At 39.9% G+C, this 16,360-nt stretch overlaps 1 protein-coding gene and 1 long non-coding RNA gene across 4 annotated transcripts; both read left to right on the forward strand.

Moving 5' to 3' along the window:
• Nucleotides 1-897: 897 nt before the first annotated feature.
• On the forward strand, nucleotides 898-6,825 carry LOC139140149 (uncharacterized). Of its 3 annotated transcripts, XM_070709207.1 has the most exons (3): nucleotides 907-1,107; nucleotides 4,989-5,229; nucleotides 5,478-6,190. In XM_070709207.1, exons 2-3 carry the CDS (start codon nucleotides 5,134-5,136, stop codon nucleotides 5,934-5,936), a joined length of 555 nt encoding a protein of 184 aa, XP_070565308.1. In that variant the 5' UTR covers nucleotides 907-1,107; nucleotides 4,989-5,133; the 3' UTR covers nucleotides 5,937-6,190. The 3 variants fall into 3 exon arrangements, with proteins under 3 accessions (XP_070565306.1, XP_070565307.1, XP_070565308.1); XM_070709205.1 differs by having other exon boundaries at nucleotides 898-1,107; nucleotides 4,989-6,825; XM_070709206.1 differs by having other exon boundaries at nucleotides 898-1,090; nucleotides 4,989-6,825.
• Nucleotides 6,826-8,511: 1,686 nt separating this feature from the next.
• LOC139140150 (uncharacterized) lies at nucleotides 8,512-15,199 on the forward strand. The gene is made up of 2 exons (XR_011553951.1): nucleotides 8,512-8,706; nucleotides 13,343-15,199. It is a non-coding gene; the product is annotated as an uncharacterized lncRNA (long non-coding RNA).
• Nucleotides 15,200-16,360: the final 1,161 nt, after the last annotated feature.

Consider the following 16,360-nt stretch of genomic DNA (forward strand, 5'->3'; position numbering starts at 1 on the left):
TTAGGCTTTATAAATGCAATGTGTCAAATTTCCTTTAGAAGAAATGTCTTGCTCAAATGCTCAAGGCAAACTGGCTTAGAGAAGACTTTGATGATGTCTGTTCGACCAATCAGGTGCCGCCAACTGAGCTGTTCGTGCCAAAAGGTGTTCGTGCGCAATTTTCAGCGGGCGGCAAATTTCAAGATATATCAGCGGGCGGGAGAAATAGTCAGTATTTACTGTTGGCAGGGAAGAAATTTCATTTTTTTAGTGGGTGGGGGAGAAAATTTTTGACAGTGGGTAACGGAAAATACGGAGAGGGAGGGGAAAATCGTGCATGATAGAACTTGTAGGAGATATAAGCACCTATCTTAGAGGGGCGCAATGTTCTAAGGTATAGTACTAGCTGCTTTCAAGGTTTTGCGCTGTCTTTGATTGCCTAGAGGACATTAAGTGGGCAATGGGGAATGTCAGTAGTGGGGAGAGGGCAGTGGGGAGCTTGAATTGTTGTGGGGAGTGGGGAGCGGGCAGACCATAGATACTGGAGGGCAGTGGGCGTCAAAATTCAGTGGGAGGGCATTTTTCCCGTGTATGCTAGTGGGAGGGTAGTTACGAACAGCTCTAATTTCCCCTCCAAATTTTAGGTCAAGGTCAAAAAAAGTAAAATCGGTATATCAACCTGCAAAACATGTTTTGTGATGATTTTGCGAAACTGATGAAATCTACCAGTTGGCGGCACCTGACCAATTGTCGGCCAACCCATGATAGAGAACCGTAATAAATAGCCCTCTCGGATAAATTATTTTTAGGTTCGAGCGTATGCGCAGCGCAGCCAAGCGGTAGAACTGAGAGAGGAGCAGCTACAGAGCTACCGGGGGTGAACTTTCGACCCTCGACCTCTCGAGACCTTGACACGACATCAGCTGATACCGATTGTGGAACATATAATATATACTCCTTCAGTAGAAAGGAGGATAGACGGGGGATAGACACAATCGATACCTTGTCGAAGAGCCAACCACAGAAGTATACACTGTTCAAACTCTTGTTGAAAGTCGTCAATACACACTAGACGTATATTTGGTTCGTGAAAACAGTACTGCGACAGTGAGTAAGTGCAATTTGTTGGTAAGTCACTAAGTGCATGAAGATAGAACATTTGTTCAACCCGTTCCTCCATGATAAGCGTAGGCCGCTTGTACACAGGTTAGGGATTCCTGTGTACACCGACAGGCGCTCAGGGTATACGCAGATATAAAGGCAGGCATTATCCGGTTTTGCCCTTCGCTTCTGGCCGCTGTAGACAGGCACTTGCTGGTATTTTAGGTAAAGAAGGCATACGGGACTGAATGCCCCAGTTTTTAAATCTCGCAATAAACACATTTTCCCGTAGCTGTCACGGTGGGCACATGCGTAAGAGCAATAGACTGAACAAAACCACGAGTTTTTTGGTCAAAAATGGAAACTACATGACGATTAGCATGATTAAAACCGGGACACTGAACATCAGAGGTTTTTATACATAAGTCGATGTAATGGTGGTATTTGACCGATTAATTGATTGAATCTTATTGGCTTTTACGGCCCGAGAAGACAAAAAACCGTGTCACAACTTCCTTTTTTAAGTTACCTTCTGTATACCACTGACAAGGAGTCTGTGTGTATACGTATACACTGACAACTCCGAGTGCCTGTGTACATCCAATATCAACTAAATAAATTTCATGTAAAATAAATCCGTTAGTAAATTGGGCCTATAACGAGGGCTATTCTGGACTAAAAAGATATTGAGACGCCCGGAGAATGGGGGGGGGGGGGGTGAGCACTGCCATAGCAAGGGTGTACGTATATGTACCACATATAATTTGCCTCATGTAGAAGACCATTGGCCATAAAATGTTGATAAAATGTAGACCTTTGACCCCTATTCTTATATACGACGTAGTAAAAATGTAGTCTCTTTCCGTTAATAGGCCCCAGGAAATAGGGTAGGTCGGTCAGGAACTTTTTTGGGTTTTCATAACATTTGAGTGTTACCCATCAAAAGCCAGCAAAATTTGTAAGAAATCACGCGTGAGTTTTGAAAATGCGAAAAAGTTAGGTTTAAATAGTGTAGGCTGGGTTAAAAACACATATTTGTTTATTTGGGCTGATCAAAATATTTTCGCTAACTATGATTCTGATCGTCACGTAATATTGACCAATGGGAAGATTTAATAAGCTCTTTGATACATGTTGTTACCACTTCATTCAAATGACTGTTTCATTTATGTCCGTATTTGGATCCTGAAAATTTATATAAACTAAACAGAGTACAAACCCATCTCTGCATTATGTTGCAAGACCCCTGAGATCAGTAACAAACCTATTTCAGTTGTTGAAACTTTTTGACTTTGGAGAACTTAGTGTGTACTGTCATTTCTCTTGACTCTACGTATTCTTTGTAAAATTATAAAAAAAAAATCAAAGAACAAAATAATTGACACTTCCCTTTAGGTTTTATGAAGTGCGGCGTGGCCATGATGTTTGCAGAACGATTGTCCCGCGATATAGGGTAAAGGTCACGTGTGACGTAGCATAATATGACGAATGCATGTGAATACTTACATGGCAAATAAAGCACCTAGAGATCAGGTCAGTTCAATGACATCAACACTATGTTTCAGCACTGCATCCGCCTTGTCGGCTATCTGTTACAACAACATTGTCACGTTTGCCCTCCTTACATCTGTTACATACGTATTTAGGCTCAAAAAAGGCGGTGAACATGAGTGAAAAATTTTGTAATAGATCTAGACATAAATTGTCACTCGTCAACTGTTAGCTGGATTGACCTTTCAAGATGCTGATAACTGAGCCGTATGTCATCTCCTCTTCACACGAGAGATATGAGAGTATGCGGGCGTATGCTTGGACCATACTGTCTTTCCCTCATAATGCAGAGAGATATGACAGCGTTCGACCATGTGTCAAAGCTACAACACACTCCTTCATGCCCTATGTGTCAGTGAGAGATATGATATGGTGGAGAACCCGGAAGTGAGAAAAAAGATAGCGCGGAGACAATTCGCCAAACACCCAGCCGTAACACGCTTGCCAATAAGTCGTAATGCTTTCCCTTCTCAAAGTGAAAAGCTTGACATAGAACAAAATTGTAGCTAACAAAAAATGGTAAATATATACATTGCATTGTTCATGTTGTTGCAAAATACATGAATGAATTGTTACAGATTTTCAGTCAGAAAGTTTAATTACTTTTGAGCTAATGTGAATGAAGTGAATCTGAAAACTTTTCAGTGTTATACATTTTCTTCCCCTTCTCTTTCTTTCTGAGCCAATGTCATTATTGTGAACACGGCTAATAAATAAATAAAAAATATCACCAAATGTTTCAGCTACTTGTCCCTTTTTAAAATGAAACAAATTGTTGAAATTTCACACGCGGAAAAGTAAGCCATGTGTAAAGCGCCACCACGGCACGGAATGTAAAAAAAAGTCAATATAGTCGAGTGAGAACGCTTTGTTGTCTTTTATGTCGGCGAAAAGCATGCAATCAACAAGTTTTTCGCGACCGATCACACGCAATAGATTTTAGCAAAGGATTATATCTGGAGTTCTCGCGTGTACATTGGTCTCAGATCCATATATTCAACAGCCCAAAATAAAAATTTCGTGCAAACAGGTATAACAGTGTGTGTATCATGTGTATCATGCGCCTTAAATTTTAAATCTCGGTAAATGTTCGGTAATTTGTTTCTAAAGTACCAAATGTTGCAAGGTGACGCCTGATTTTCATTCTTGATTCCATAAGAGATCGAGAATGGTTGAAGGTTTCACTGCGGAAAGTTTGAGCAAAAGTGTAAGTCTTTCACTTTCAAGGCGCATACTACCTTTAAAACAAGGCAACTTCACACATTTGGTCTATTTTTGTTACTAATACGATATAATGGATCGTTATGGTTGATTCCTGTTGTCTCTTCTACCAGCATTGTGTCAAGTATGTTTGTTTCGAGCAACCGTATTTATCACGTGTGCATTCTACACTCTTTAGGTCATTTGATATTTTCCAAAAATTTTCTTGAGTAAGTCCGTAATAATACATGTACTGTACATAATTTTGTGGCGTCGGAAAGAATAGTCTTCAGTTGGACAAGTGGCGAATCAAACTAGCTCAGAGGGCACACATTGATAATATGTCCTGGAAAATTGTGAACCAGGTCATAGCGTAGCATAACAAATCGCCCTTTCTTATGTGTGATTGAAGGGGGGGGGGGGGTTGAGGCTATACGCAGCGCAGCGATTGAACTGGTCGAGGAGCTACACCGCGGGTAGTGGCATGTGGTGGTAGAGTGTGTGACTCCGACCCTTAGGCCTAACCTCTCGCCATCGTGATCTTTACATGACATCACCTGATTACGATTATGGAACATACTCCGTCCAGTTGAAAGCAGGATACACACAAACGACAGCTTGTCGAAGAGCTAAACCAAAGATGTCTACGGCCTTCAGCTAGATTCTTGTTTCAAAATCGGTCGCACATAGATTTACTGACCTGCATTTAGACCTAAAATTCAGACGCATTCGGCGCATTTAGATCTGTTCAGTGCAAAGCGCTCATATTAAAGGATATTATTTTTTTCTGATAATAATTTTAATTATTGTAATGTTGTTGTTGTTGTTGTTTTGTTTTTGTTTGTTTGTTTGCTTCACCCGATGAAGATTTTTAAAATGTTTCTCGGCCGGAAATTTCTACAGTTTTGGCCAACGAATAATTCTAATCGTACAATTGCCTCCATCTTACGATATGATGAGTTCATGCGTGTCTGCACTGTCAAAGGTCAGTAACATCGGCCAGGTGGGTATACACAATCTGCCAGGAGAGCATCAGGGCTGAAAGGGATAAATATGACAGGTGTAATTCAAATTATGTAATCTACATAATCTATTATTGGAAAACTTCGGCTACGGAATTAGGCTGATTTTATTAACAATTTTTGTTTTCCCCACAGATACACACTGCAAGATAAAATATAATGTTCAGCAAAGAAGAGGCAGTTGATTTCGCTGAGAAAACTCTAAAAATAGAAAATCCTCTGGTGAAGTTCAGGGAAAATCCACTGGATCTACTCAACTGTCTCGTTAGAGCTTTCCATAATGCCATCCCTTCTCAAAGTGCCACCCTGCTGGCTGTGGACGTGGAGGAAAGACGAGTGCCCTCTGTCGGTGATATTAGGCAAGCTCTTCTATCTGGTATGGGTGGTCTGTGCATCGTAAATAATAGCTCTCTGAAGTTTCTTGTCGAAGCTCTAGGGTTTAATGTAAAGCTTGTACCATCCACAGTGACATTTCATAATCACCACTGTGTTGTTATAGTAAGCAATGTTTTACGAGATGGCGATCAGTTCTTGCTCGAGGCTGGCTGTTGCTATCCCACTTTTGAAGCCATCCCTCTTGATTTTGACGCAGAATCTCCAGTCTACAGACATTCCTTTTTGCAGTTTAGACTGGTGAGAAAGGGTGAACTGATTGAGAGACAGCATTTCAAAAGGAGCCATGACTCGATCGGAGAAGATACCAGAAAGTGGGTCCGATTTTATGATTTCAACCCGAACTCAATCGCCGTGGATGTCAGCTACTTTGATCCTTACATGGAAGTTGAGTATACGGGCACTTCAGGCAGTGTATTCGCATTTTGCCTCCGTGTCGTTTCTTTCAAGAATGACAAATGTACCGCTCTCAAGGATAATTCACTTCTGGTCGAGGGCGATGATCACCATCTCCACGAGACAAAACTGAAATCCACGGACGAGATGAAACATCATCTCCGTGAGATGTGTCCCAATATTCCATCTCACGTCATTGCGAAAGCGCTGGCATTCTGGGAGAAAAAAATCAAACCGAGGCTAGAATTAGATCAGGGCGGTCTTTCTGCCGTTGATATTGAGGAAATTGTCTAGTCAGCACACCGTTCTCTATTCACTTGTTGACGATGAGGAACAGAACAATTAATTATTCATGCTCTCCTCATTGCCGTAAAAGGGGTGTGCAAGCTACTCCAGCAAACGTCTGATCTCCCAGTATAAGCGCTACATCTATCATATTTTTTCTGTGCTATACGCAAAGGGTAAAACCAGACAGCTTTTAGCTGTAATCTTGGTTATAATGACAAAAACGGGCCATAATATGACGCAAATACGCTAAAAAAACTTTTTTGATATAAACACGATTGGAACTAATTTGGGATAATTGGATTTCCATATTTTGCAAATTCTCAAAAGTGTTAGGTGCCATATAGCTGAATGTTGCTATATTGCAAATGACTTATAAAAACAAGTGTGTAATATAAAAAGAAAAGCAGATGAGATTACATTTGTAGATTAAATCGACATTACTTCACCATCCAATTATCCCAAATTAGTTCAACTGCAATCATGTTTATAACAAAATATCAAGAAATTATCATTTTTAAACAATGTTTTTCAGTCAAGGTCAATGAAGCATGAGATGTCCAACAAAACTGGAAATACGTAGCCTTTATGGTTACATACAAAAACCCTCCCCATTTGTTATCGTTATATTAATTCACAATAAGCGTTGCTTTGCTTCAGTTTTGCCCAATCTTTTAAATCACAATTGTACCCTTTTTTGACAAAAAATCTGAGAAAATTCATGAAGAATGTGCAGTTTATGTACGGCTTATTTATTCAGAAAAAATCGATATCTTCTGTCTGATCAACCCGTCACGTCTCGAAGTCATACTTTGGATTTGTATTCTATTCGTCAATGTACTAATTTCCCAACTGATTGTTCTGAAGTTGTTAATAAATTGAACGTGTACGTCCCAAAGGGGCTTCTTGGATTCTCGAACTTTTTTAGCTTGCCGATTGCCATGTGAACGTCAGTATGCTTTTTCCACAATGAATCTTCTAAACTGTGAATATTGTGATAAATAGTACATCGCTTCTCAATCTTAGAGCTTGCCTGCTTTCAAGTCACATGTGAACACTGGTTTTACATATCTTATCGAACATTCTCACTGTTCAAACCAAACCCGGCATTAGTTTTAACACGTTTTTCTTTATGTTTGATTTCTTGACGTATTCTACATTTGTTATTTTCTCATGTTGTAAATCTTTCACAAAACATCAAAATATCTGACTTTGTTCGTTGTTATTTTGCATACAGTGAAACAATGACCGGGTGATACAGAGCGTTCGATAACAGCTAATTCCAAAAAAAATGAACTGCAATATAAAGATCATCAAGGGCTTCCATGGAAGATCTTGAAGATCTCAGAGGCACAGTGCGTGAGAATTTCCCTTCACAACCATCCCTATATTCCACTCAAAGCAAACTGACCAGCGTAGAGGCTGAGGAAAATATGGCGAAAGCTTTCTGTCCAGAAAATGTATATACGAAACGTCACAGGGTTTATGTGCGGGCTGATGGTTACATAAATTGTCTGACTTTAATGTCTCACTAGTTAAACGTAACTTATTTTTAAAAACTTGTGATTTGGGTTTCCTAGTCGGGCAATATGTGCTCGCCGAGAGATGCGTATCTCACCAGAAAATAACTTGAGAATACGAATATCTAGGCCTATAAGCTTACTTCTTAAAATACGACTGGTGGCGTACAGCTTTTGTATCAACAGCAAACGAAACACCGCAGATGCATTGTTCAACATGTAATTTCGTCAAAGCTTATCCGTAAAGTCTTGTCTTTAGCCGAGGGCATGGTATTTTAAAAATTGCCTTTAAAAGAGGTTAATCTTTGTGAATACGATGGAAGGTTACGATAATTGTATGTCACGCAAGGACACCATTTGGACACTTAGGCAGCTGTGCTGCTTTACTAGAATTTGTGAGTTTGAGAAAATTTGGAGAAGCGTAAAAGGGCCAGCTGCAAGGACTTTCGGATCTGATACCCGCTCATCTATTTCAGAGTTTCGTTCCTTTATTCTTTGCGATGTCATTAAGGTCAAACTTCGATCGAATGAAGGAGAAAAATATACATCGACAATATGCCGGTGACTTTAGGGTATATAGGGCAACCCTCAAAATGTTATTTTAGATTAAAGAATATTTCTGGACTTCTGCTTTTTGGGCTTATTATTTTGGAATCTTCGAAATAACTGGCGTTCCAACACGTCAAGTCTTTGTAACGATCGAAAATGTATTTCTCCTGATAAGGTAAAGACAGGGAGTAGTATTTTAAATACTGACAAATTTTAGCTAATTAGTTTGTGTGATCCGTAATGTTGCGCGGTAATCTCCAATTTTATATACTTGGTTGCTGTAGAGAACGGTAACTTGAAATAGTGTTCTCTCCGTAAAGTTTTATGTAGGAACGCGCCTCGGGGACATATTTGGACTCATGAATTCGTACAGATCTTTTCTGATCTACATGTGGGGTATGCACAGCGAGGGTATGCGCAGCGCAGCCAAGCGGTAGAACTGAGAGAGGAGCCGCTCTAGAGCTACCGGGGCTAAACTTTCGACCCTCGACCTCTCGAGACCTTTACACGACATCAGCTGATACCGATTGTGGAACATATATATACTCCTTCCAGTAGAAAGGAGGATAGCTTGTCGAAAAGCTCAACCACAGAAGTATATGCACTGTTGAGACTCTTGTTTGAAAGTCGTCAATACATCGATTTACTGGCCACACTACAGCCTTAAATGTAGACGTATCTGGTACGTGAAAACAGTACTGTGACAGCGAGTAAGTGCATTTCGTTTTTAAGTGCATGAAGGTAGAACATTTGTTCAACCTGTTCCTCCATGATAAGCGTAGGCCGCTTGTACACTGGTTAGGGATTCCTGTGTACACCGACAGGCGCTCAGGGTATACAGCATGTGCGCCACTATGGCATGCAGTTTGAACATTTGTTTCGTTGGCACAACATCGTGCCTCGTGGCTCTCACCCTTGAGCCTTCAACTCTCGGGAGTGGGGACGAGCATACTCCATGGCACCTGCCAGTATTTTAGGCAAAGAAGGCATACGGGACTGTCGACAGGGTCGATAGCTAAATACCACTTGTATTCAAATGCCAAAGTTTTAAACGTCGCAATAAAAACTTTTTCCCCGTAGCTGTCACGGTTGCGCACATGCGTAAGAGCAATAGACTGTACAAAACCACGAGTTTTGGGATCAAAAATGGAACTACATCACGATTAGCATGATTAAAACTTGGACATTGAACATCAAAGGTTTTTATACATCAGTCGATGGTGGTTATTTGACCGATTAATTGATTGAATATTATTGGCTTTTACGGCCTCAGAAGACAAAACCCTGTCACAACTTTCCATTTTACGTTACCTTCTGTATACCACTGACAATGAGTCTGTGTGTTTACGTATACACTGACCACTCCGAGTGCCTGTGTACATCCATTATCAACAAAATAAAGTTCACGTTAGATAAACCCGATAGTAAAATGGGGTCGATAACGAGGGCTATTCTGGACTAATAGGATATTGAGACGCCCGGAGAATTGGGGGCACTGCAATAGCAAGGGTGTACATAATGTACCACAGTTTTGAAACCTCTTGTTTGCCTCATGTAGGAGACCCTTGACCATAAAAATGTTGATAAAATATGGACCTTTGACCCCTGTTCTTTTATACGAGCACAATTTGACACTTTTGATCCATGATTTTGTAAAAGATGTAGAGTTTTGACCCACGTGTTGAGCCTAAAGTGTAGGGGTACACCTATACCCGAATCACATCCCCTCGGGTTGAGATGAAGGCCTACACTATAAAAGCAACCGAAGTGAGCCGACCAGAAAATGTATCAGAAAACTTAGTGTTATTCGCTTAGCTTTTAAAGTATGACGAATAGACTAATAAGTGATCTTCGATTTATGGACAGCTTTCATTGCGTTTGGACGTACATTTCGTGATGTGCAAATGCGTGAGGAAACAAGGGATTCTGACCAAATAACAATTTATCGATTCGTCAGTCAACTGCTGAGTCAGCAATTTTTTCGTGGAAGGTTATCAGGGAAAATCGTGCTCTCGCCATCTTGCCTCGAAATGAAGTATTGTGACTCCGTTGTTTTTCTAGGACGTATTTTTCAACGTAGCTTTGTGAAAGTTTCAAGGAAGAGAAGATGTTCACAACACTGTTATCTTGCATCTGCAATCGAAATTTGATAAAATACACTTCCAATTGGTAGGCCTACTAGTATACGACATCCATTTTCATCCAAATAGTGTGAAAGCACAACGACGTTGGTCAACGATCTGTTTTGATAGTACTGTATCATAAACAGATAATGTGTTGATATTGTCAAACCAGAGTAATCACTTAGTACAATATGTACTCTTTGATGTGGTTACCCTGTATATAATTTGTCTTTTATGAACCCGAGGGACACTCTGTATGACGAGACAATGGAAAATGCAAATTTCTTTGATGGCGCGACATTTTTATTACCTGGGGGCGTAGTAAAAATGTAGTCTATTTCCGTTAATAGGCCCCCAGGAAATAGGGTAGGTCGGTCAGGAACTTTTTTGGGTTTTCATAATATTTGAGTGTTACCCATCAAAAGCCAGCAAAATTTGTCAAAAATCATGCATGAGTATTGAAAATGCGAAAAAGGTTAGGTTTAAATAGTGTAGGCTGGGTTACCGGAAAAAAACATATTTGTTTATTTGGCCTGATCAAAATATTTTCGCTAACCTATGATTCTGATCGTCATATTGACCAATGAGAAGATTTGATGAGCTCTGATACATGTTGTTACCACTTCATTAAAATGACTGTTTCATTTATGTCCGTATTTGGATCCCGAGAATTTATAAAAACTAAACAGAGTACAAACCCACCTCTGCATAATGTTGCAAGACCTCTGAGATAAGTAACAAACCTCTTTTCAGTTGTTGAAACTTTTTGACTTTGGGAGAACTTAGTGTGTACTGGCATTTCTCTTGACTCTACGGTATCTTTGTAAAATTATCAAAAACAATCAAAGAACAAAATAATTGACACTGCACTTTAGATTTTATGAAGTGCGGCGTGGCTATGATGTTTGCAGAACGATTGTCTCGCGACATAGAGTAAAGGTCACGTGTGACGTAGCATAATGTTACAAATGCATGTGAATACTTACATGGCAAATAAAGCACCTAGAGATCAGGTCAGTTCAATGACATCAACACTATGTTTCAGCACTGCATCCGCCTTGTCGGCTATCTGTTACGACAACATTGTCACGTTTGCCCTCCTTACATACGTATTTAGGCTCAGAAAAGGCTGTGAACACGAGTGGAAAAATTTTGTAATAGATCTAGACATAAATTGTCACTCGTCAACTGTTAGCTGGATTGACATTTCAAGATGCTAATAACTGAGCCGTATGTCATCTCCTCTTCACACGAGAGATATGAGAGTATGCGGGCGTATGCTTGGACCATACTGTCTTTCCCTCATAATGCAGAGAGATATGACAGCGTTCGACCATGTGTCAAAGCTACAACACACTCCTTCATGCCCTATGTATCAGTGAGAGATATGATATGGTGGAGAACCCGGAGAGAGAAAAAAGATAGCGCGGAGACACTCGCCAAACACCCAGCCGTAACACGCTTGCCCATAAGCCGTAATGCTTTCCCTTCTCAAAGTGAAAAGCTTGACATAGAACAAAATTGTAGCTAACAAAAAAAAATGTGTAAATATATCACCAAATGTTTCAGCTACTTGTCCCTTTCTAAAATAAAACAAACAGTTGGAATTTCATACGCGGAAAAGTAAGTCTTGTGTGAGGCGCCATCACGGCACGAAATGTAAAAAAGTCAATATAGTCGGGTGAAAAAGCTTTGTCGTCTTTTATGTCGGCTGAAAAGCATGCAATCAACAAGTTTTTCGCGACCGATCATTTCCCCTCACGCAATAGATTTTAGCAAAGGGTTATATCTATGAGAGTTCTCGCATGTACATTGGGGTCTCAGATCCATATATTCAACAGCTCAAAATAAATATATTCATGCAAACAGGTATAACAGTGTGTGTATCACTAGGTAGAATGCGCCTTAAATTTTAAATCTCGGTAAATGTTTGGTAATTTGTTTCTAAAGTACCAAATGTTCCAAGGTGACCCCTGATTTTCATTCTTGATTCCATATGAGATCGAGAATGGTTGAAGGTTTCACAGCGGAAAGTTTGAGCAAAAGTGTAAGTCTTTCACTTTCAAGGCGCATACTACCTTTAAAACAAGGCAACTTCACACATTTGATCTATTTTTGTTAATAATACGATAAAATGGATCGTTATGGTTGATTCCTGTTGTCTCTCCTACCAGCGGTGTGTTAAGTATGTTTGTTTCGAGCAACGCATTTATCACGTGTGCTCTCTACACTCTTCAGGTCAATATGAGATTTTCCCAAAATTTTCTTCAGTAAGTCCCAAGTTAATATATGTAATGTGCACAATTTTGTGGCGTCGGAAAGAAGAGTCTTGGACAAGTGGCGAATCAAACTAGCTCAGAGGGCACACATTGATAATATGTCCTGGAAAATTGTGGACTAGGTCATAGCGTAGCATAACGAATCGCCCTTTCTTATGTGTGATTGGGGGGGGGGGGAGTTCGAGGGTATACGCAGCGCAGCCTAGCGATTGAACTGGGCGAGGAGCTACACCGCGGGTAGTGGCGGGTGGTGGTAGAGTGTGTGACTTCCGATCCTTAACGTCTCGCCATCGAGATCGTTACATGACATCACCTGATTACGATTGTGGAACATACTCTGTTCGAGATCGTTACATGACATCACCTGATTACGATTGTGGAACATACTCTGTCAAGTTGAAAGCAGGATATACTCAAATGACAGCTTGTCGAAAAGCTAAACCAAAGAAGTCTACAACCTTCAGATTCTTGTTTCAAAGTTGGTTTCACATAGATTTACTGACCGGCATTTAGACCTTAAATGCAGACGCATTCGGCGCATTTAGATATTTTCAGTGTAATGCGCTCTTATTATTATTTTCTTATAATAATTTTAATTATTATAATTGTTGTTGTTGTTTGTTTGTTTGTTTGTTTTTGTTTACTTCACCCGATGAAGATGTTAAAAATGTTCTCGGCCTGAAATTTCTACAGTTTTGGCCAACGAATAATTCTAATTGCACGATTGGCTCCATCTCACGGTACGATGAGTTCATGCATGCCTGCACTGTCAAAGGTCAATAACATCGGCCAGGTGGGTATACAAAATCTGCCAGGAGAGCATCAGGCCTGAAAGAGATAACTATGACAGGTATAATTCAAATTATGTAATCTACATGTATTATTGTAACACTTCGGCATCGGAATCAGGCTGATATTTTTAACAATTTTTGTTTTCCCCACAGATGCACATTGCAAGATAAAAGACAATGTTCAGCAAAGAAGAGGCAGTTGATTTCGCTGAGAAAACTCTAAAAATAGAAAATCCTCTGGTGAAGATCAGAGAAAATCCACTGGATCTACTTAACTGTCTCGTTAGAGCTTTCCATAATGCCATTCCTTCTCAAAGTGCCACCTGCTGGCTGTGGACGAGGAGGAAAGACGAGTGCCCTCTGTCGGTGATATTAGGCAAGCTCTTCTATCTGGTATGGGTGGTCTGTGCATCGTAAATAATAGCTCTCTGAAGTTTCTTGTCGAAGCTCTAGGGTTTAATGTAAAGCTTGTACCATCCACAGTGACATTTCATAATCACCACTGTGTTGTTATAGTAAGCAATGTTTTACGAGATGGCGATCAGTTCTTGCTCGAGGCTGGCTGTTGCTATCCCACTTTTGAAGCCATCCCTCTTGATTTTGACGCAGAATCTCCAGTCTACAGACATTCCTTTTTGCAGTTTAGACTGGTGAGAAAGGGTGAACTGATTGAGAGACAGCATTTCAAAAGGGGCCATGACTCGATCGAAGAAGATACCAGAAAGTGGGTCCGATTTTATGATTTCAACCCGAACTCAATCGCCGTGGATGTCAGCTACTTTGATCCTTACATGGAAGTTGAGTATACGGGCACTTCTAGCGATATGTTCGCATTTTGCCTCCGTGTCGTTTCTTTCAAGAATGACAAATGTACCGCTCTCAAGGATAATTCACTTCTGGTCGAGGGCGATGATCATCGTCTCCACGAGACAAAACTGAAATCCACGGACGAGATGAAACATCATCTCCGTGAGATGTGTCCCAATATTCCATCTCACGTCATTGCGAAAGCGCTGGCATTCTGGGAGAAAAAAATCAAACCGAGGCTAGAATTAGATCAGGGCGGTCTTTCTGCCGTTGATATTGAGGAAATTGTCTAGTCAGCACACCGTTCTCTATTCACTTGTTGACGATGAGGAACAGAACAATTAATTATTCATGCTTTCCTCATTGCCGTAAAAGGGGTGTGCAAGCTACTCCAGCAAACGTCTGATCTCCCAGTATAAGCGCTAAGCGTCATCTATCATATTTTTTCTGTGCTATACGCAAAGGGTAAAACCAGACAGCTTTTAGCTGTAATCTTGGTTATAATGACAAAAACGGGCCATAATATGACGCAAAATACGCTAAAAAGACTTTTTTGATATAAACACGATTGGAACTAATTTGGGATAATTGGATTTCCATATTTTGCAAATTTCTCAAAAGTGTTAGGTGCCATATAGCTGAATGTTGCTATATTGCAAATGACTTATAAAAACAAGTGTGTAATATAAAAAGAAAAGCAGATGAGATTACATTTGTAGATTAAATCGACATTACTTCACCATCCAATTATCCCAAATTAGTTCAACTGCAATCATGTTTATAACAAAATATCAAGAAATTATCATTTTTAAACAATGTTTTTCAGTCAAGGTCAATGAAGCATGAGATGTCCAACAAAACTGGAAATACGTAGCCTTTATGGTTACATACAAAAACCCTCCCCATTTGTTATCGTTATATTAATTCACAATAAGCGTTGCTTTGCTTCAGTTTTGCCCAATCTTTTTAAATCACAAATTGTACCCTTTTTTGACAAAATGGGACATGTTCTGAGAAAATTCATGAAGAATGTGCAGTTTATGTACGGCTTATTTACTCAGAAAAAATCTATATCTTCTGTCTGATCAACCCGTCACGTCTCGAAGTCATACTTTGGATTTGTATTCTATTCGTCAATGTACTAATTTCCCAACTGATTGTTCTGAAGTTGTTAATAAATTGAACGTGTACGTCCCAAAGGGGCTTCTTGGATTCTCGAACTTTTTTAGCTTGCCGATTGCCATGTGAACGTCAGTATGCTTTTTCCACAATGAATCTTCTAAACTGTGAATATTGTGATAAATAGTACATCGCTTCTCAATCTTAGAGCTTGCCTGCTTTCAAGTCACATGTGACCACTGGTTTTACATATCTTATCGAACATTCTCACTGTTCAAACCAAACCCGGCATTAGTTTTAACACGTTTTTCTTTATGTTTGATTTCTTGACGTATTCTACATTTGTTATTTTCTCATGTTGTAAATCTTTCACAAAACATCAAAATATTTGACTTTGTTCGTTGTTATTTTGCATACAGTAAAACAATGACCGGGTGATACAGAGCGTTCGATAACAGCTAATTCCAAACAAATGAACTGCAATATAAAGATCATCAAGGGTTTTCATGGAAGATCTTGGAAGATCTCAGAGGCACAGTGCGTGAGAATTTCCCTTCACAACCACCCCTATATTCCACTCAAACCAAACTGACCAGCGTAGAAGCTGAGGTAATGGCGAAAATGTATATAAGAAATGTCACAGGGTTTATGTGCGGGCTGATGGTTACATAAATTGTCTGACTTTATTTTTAAAAACTTGTGATTTGGGTTTCCTAGTCGGGCAATATGTGCTCGCCGAGAGATGCGTATCTCACCAGAAAATAACTTGAGAATACGAATATCTAGGCCTATAAGCTTACTTCTTAAAATACGACTGGTGGCGTACAGCTTTTGTATCAACAGCAAACGAAACACCGCAGATGTATTGTTCAACATGTAATTTCGTCAAAGCTTATCCGTAAAGTCTTGTCTTTAGCCGAGGGCATGGTATTTTAAAAATTGCCTTTCAAAGAGGTTAATCTTTGTGAATACGATGGAAGGTTACGATAATTGTATGTCACGCAAGGATACCATTTGGACACTTAGGCATGCAGCTGTGCTGCTTTACTAGAATTTGTGAGTTTGAGAAGATTTGGAGAAGCGTAAAAGGGCCAGCTGCAAGGACTTTCGGATCTGATACCCGCTCATCTATTTCAGAGTTTCGTTCCTTTATTCTTTGCGATGTCATTAAGGTCAAACTTCGATCGAATGAACGAGAAAAATATACATCGACAATATGCCGGTGACTTTAGGGTATATAGGGCC

This window comes from Ptychodera flava, chromosome 9, assembly GCF_041260155.1.
Source record: "Ptychodera flava strain L36383 chromosome 9, AS_Pfla_20210202, whole genome shotgun sequence".
In the NCBI taxonomy this organism is placed as follows: domain Eukaryota; kingdom Metazoa; phylum Hemichordata; class Enteropneusta; family Ptychoderidae; genus Ptychodera; species Ptychodera flava.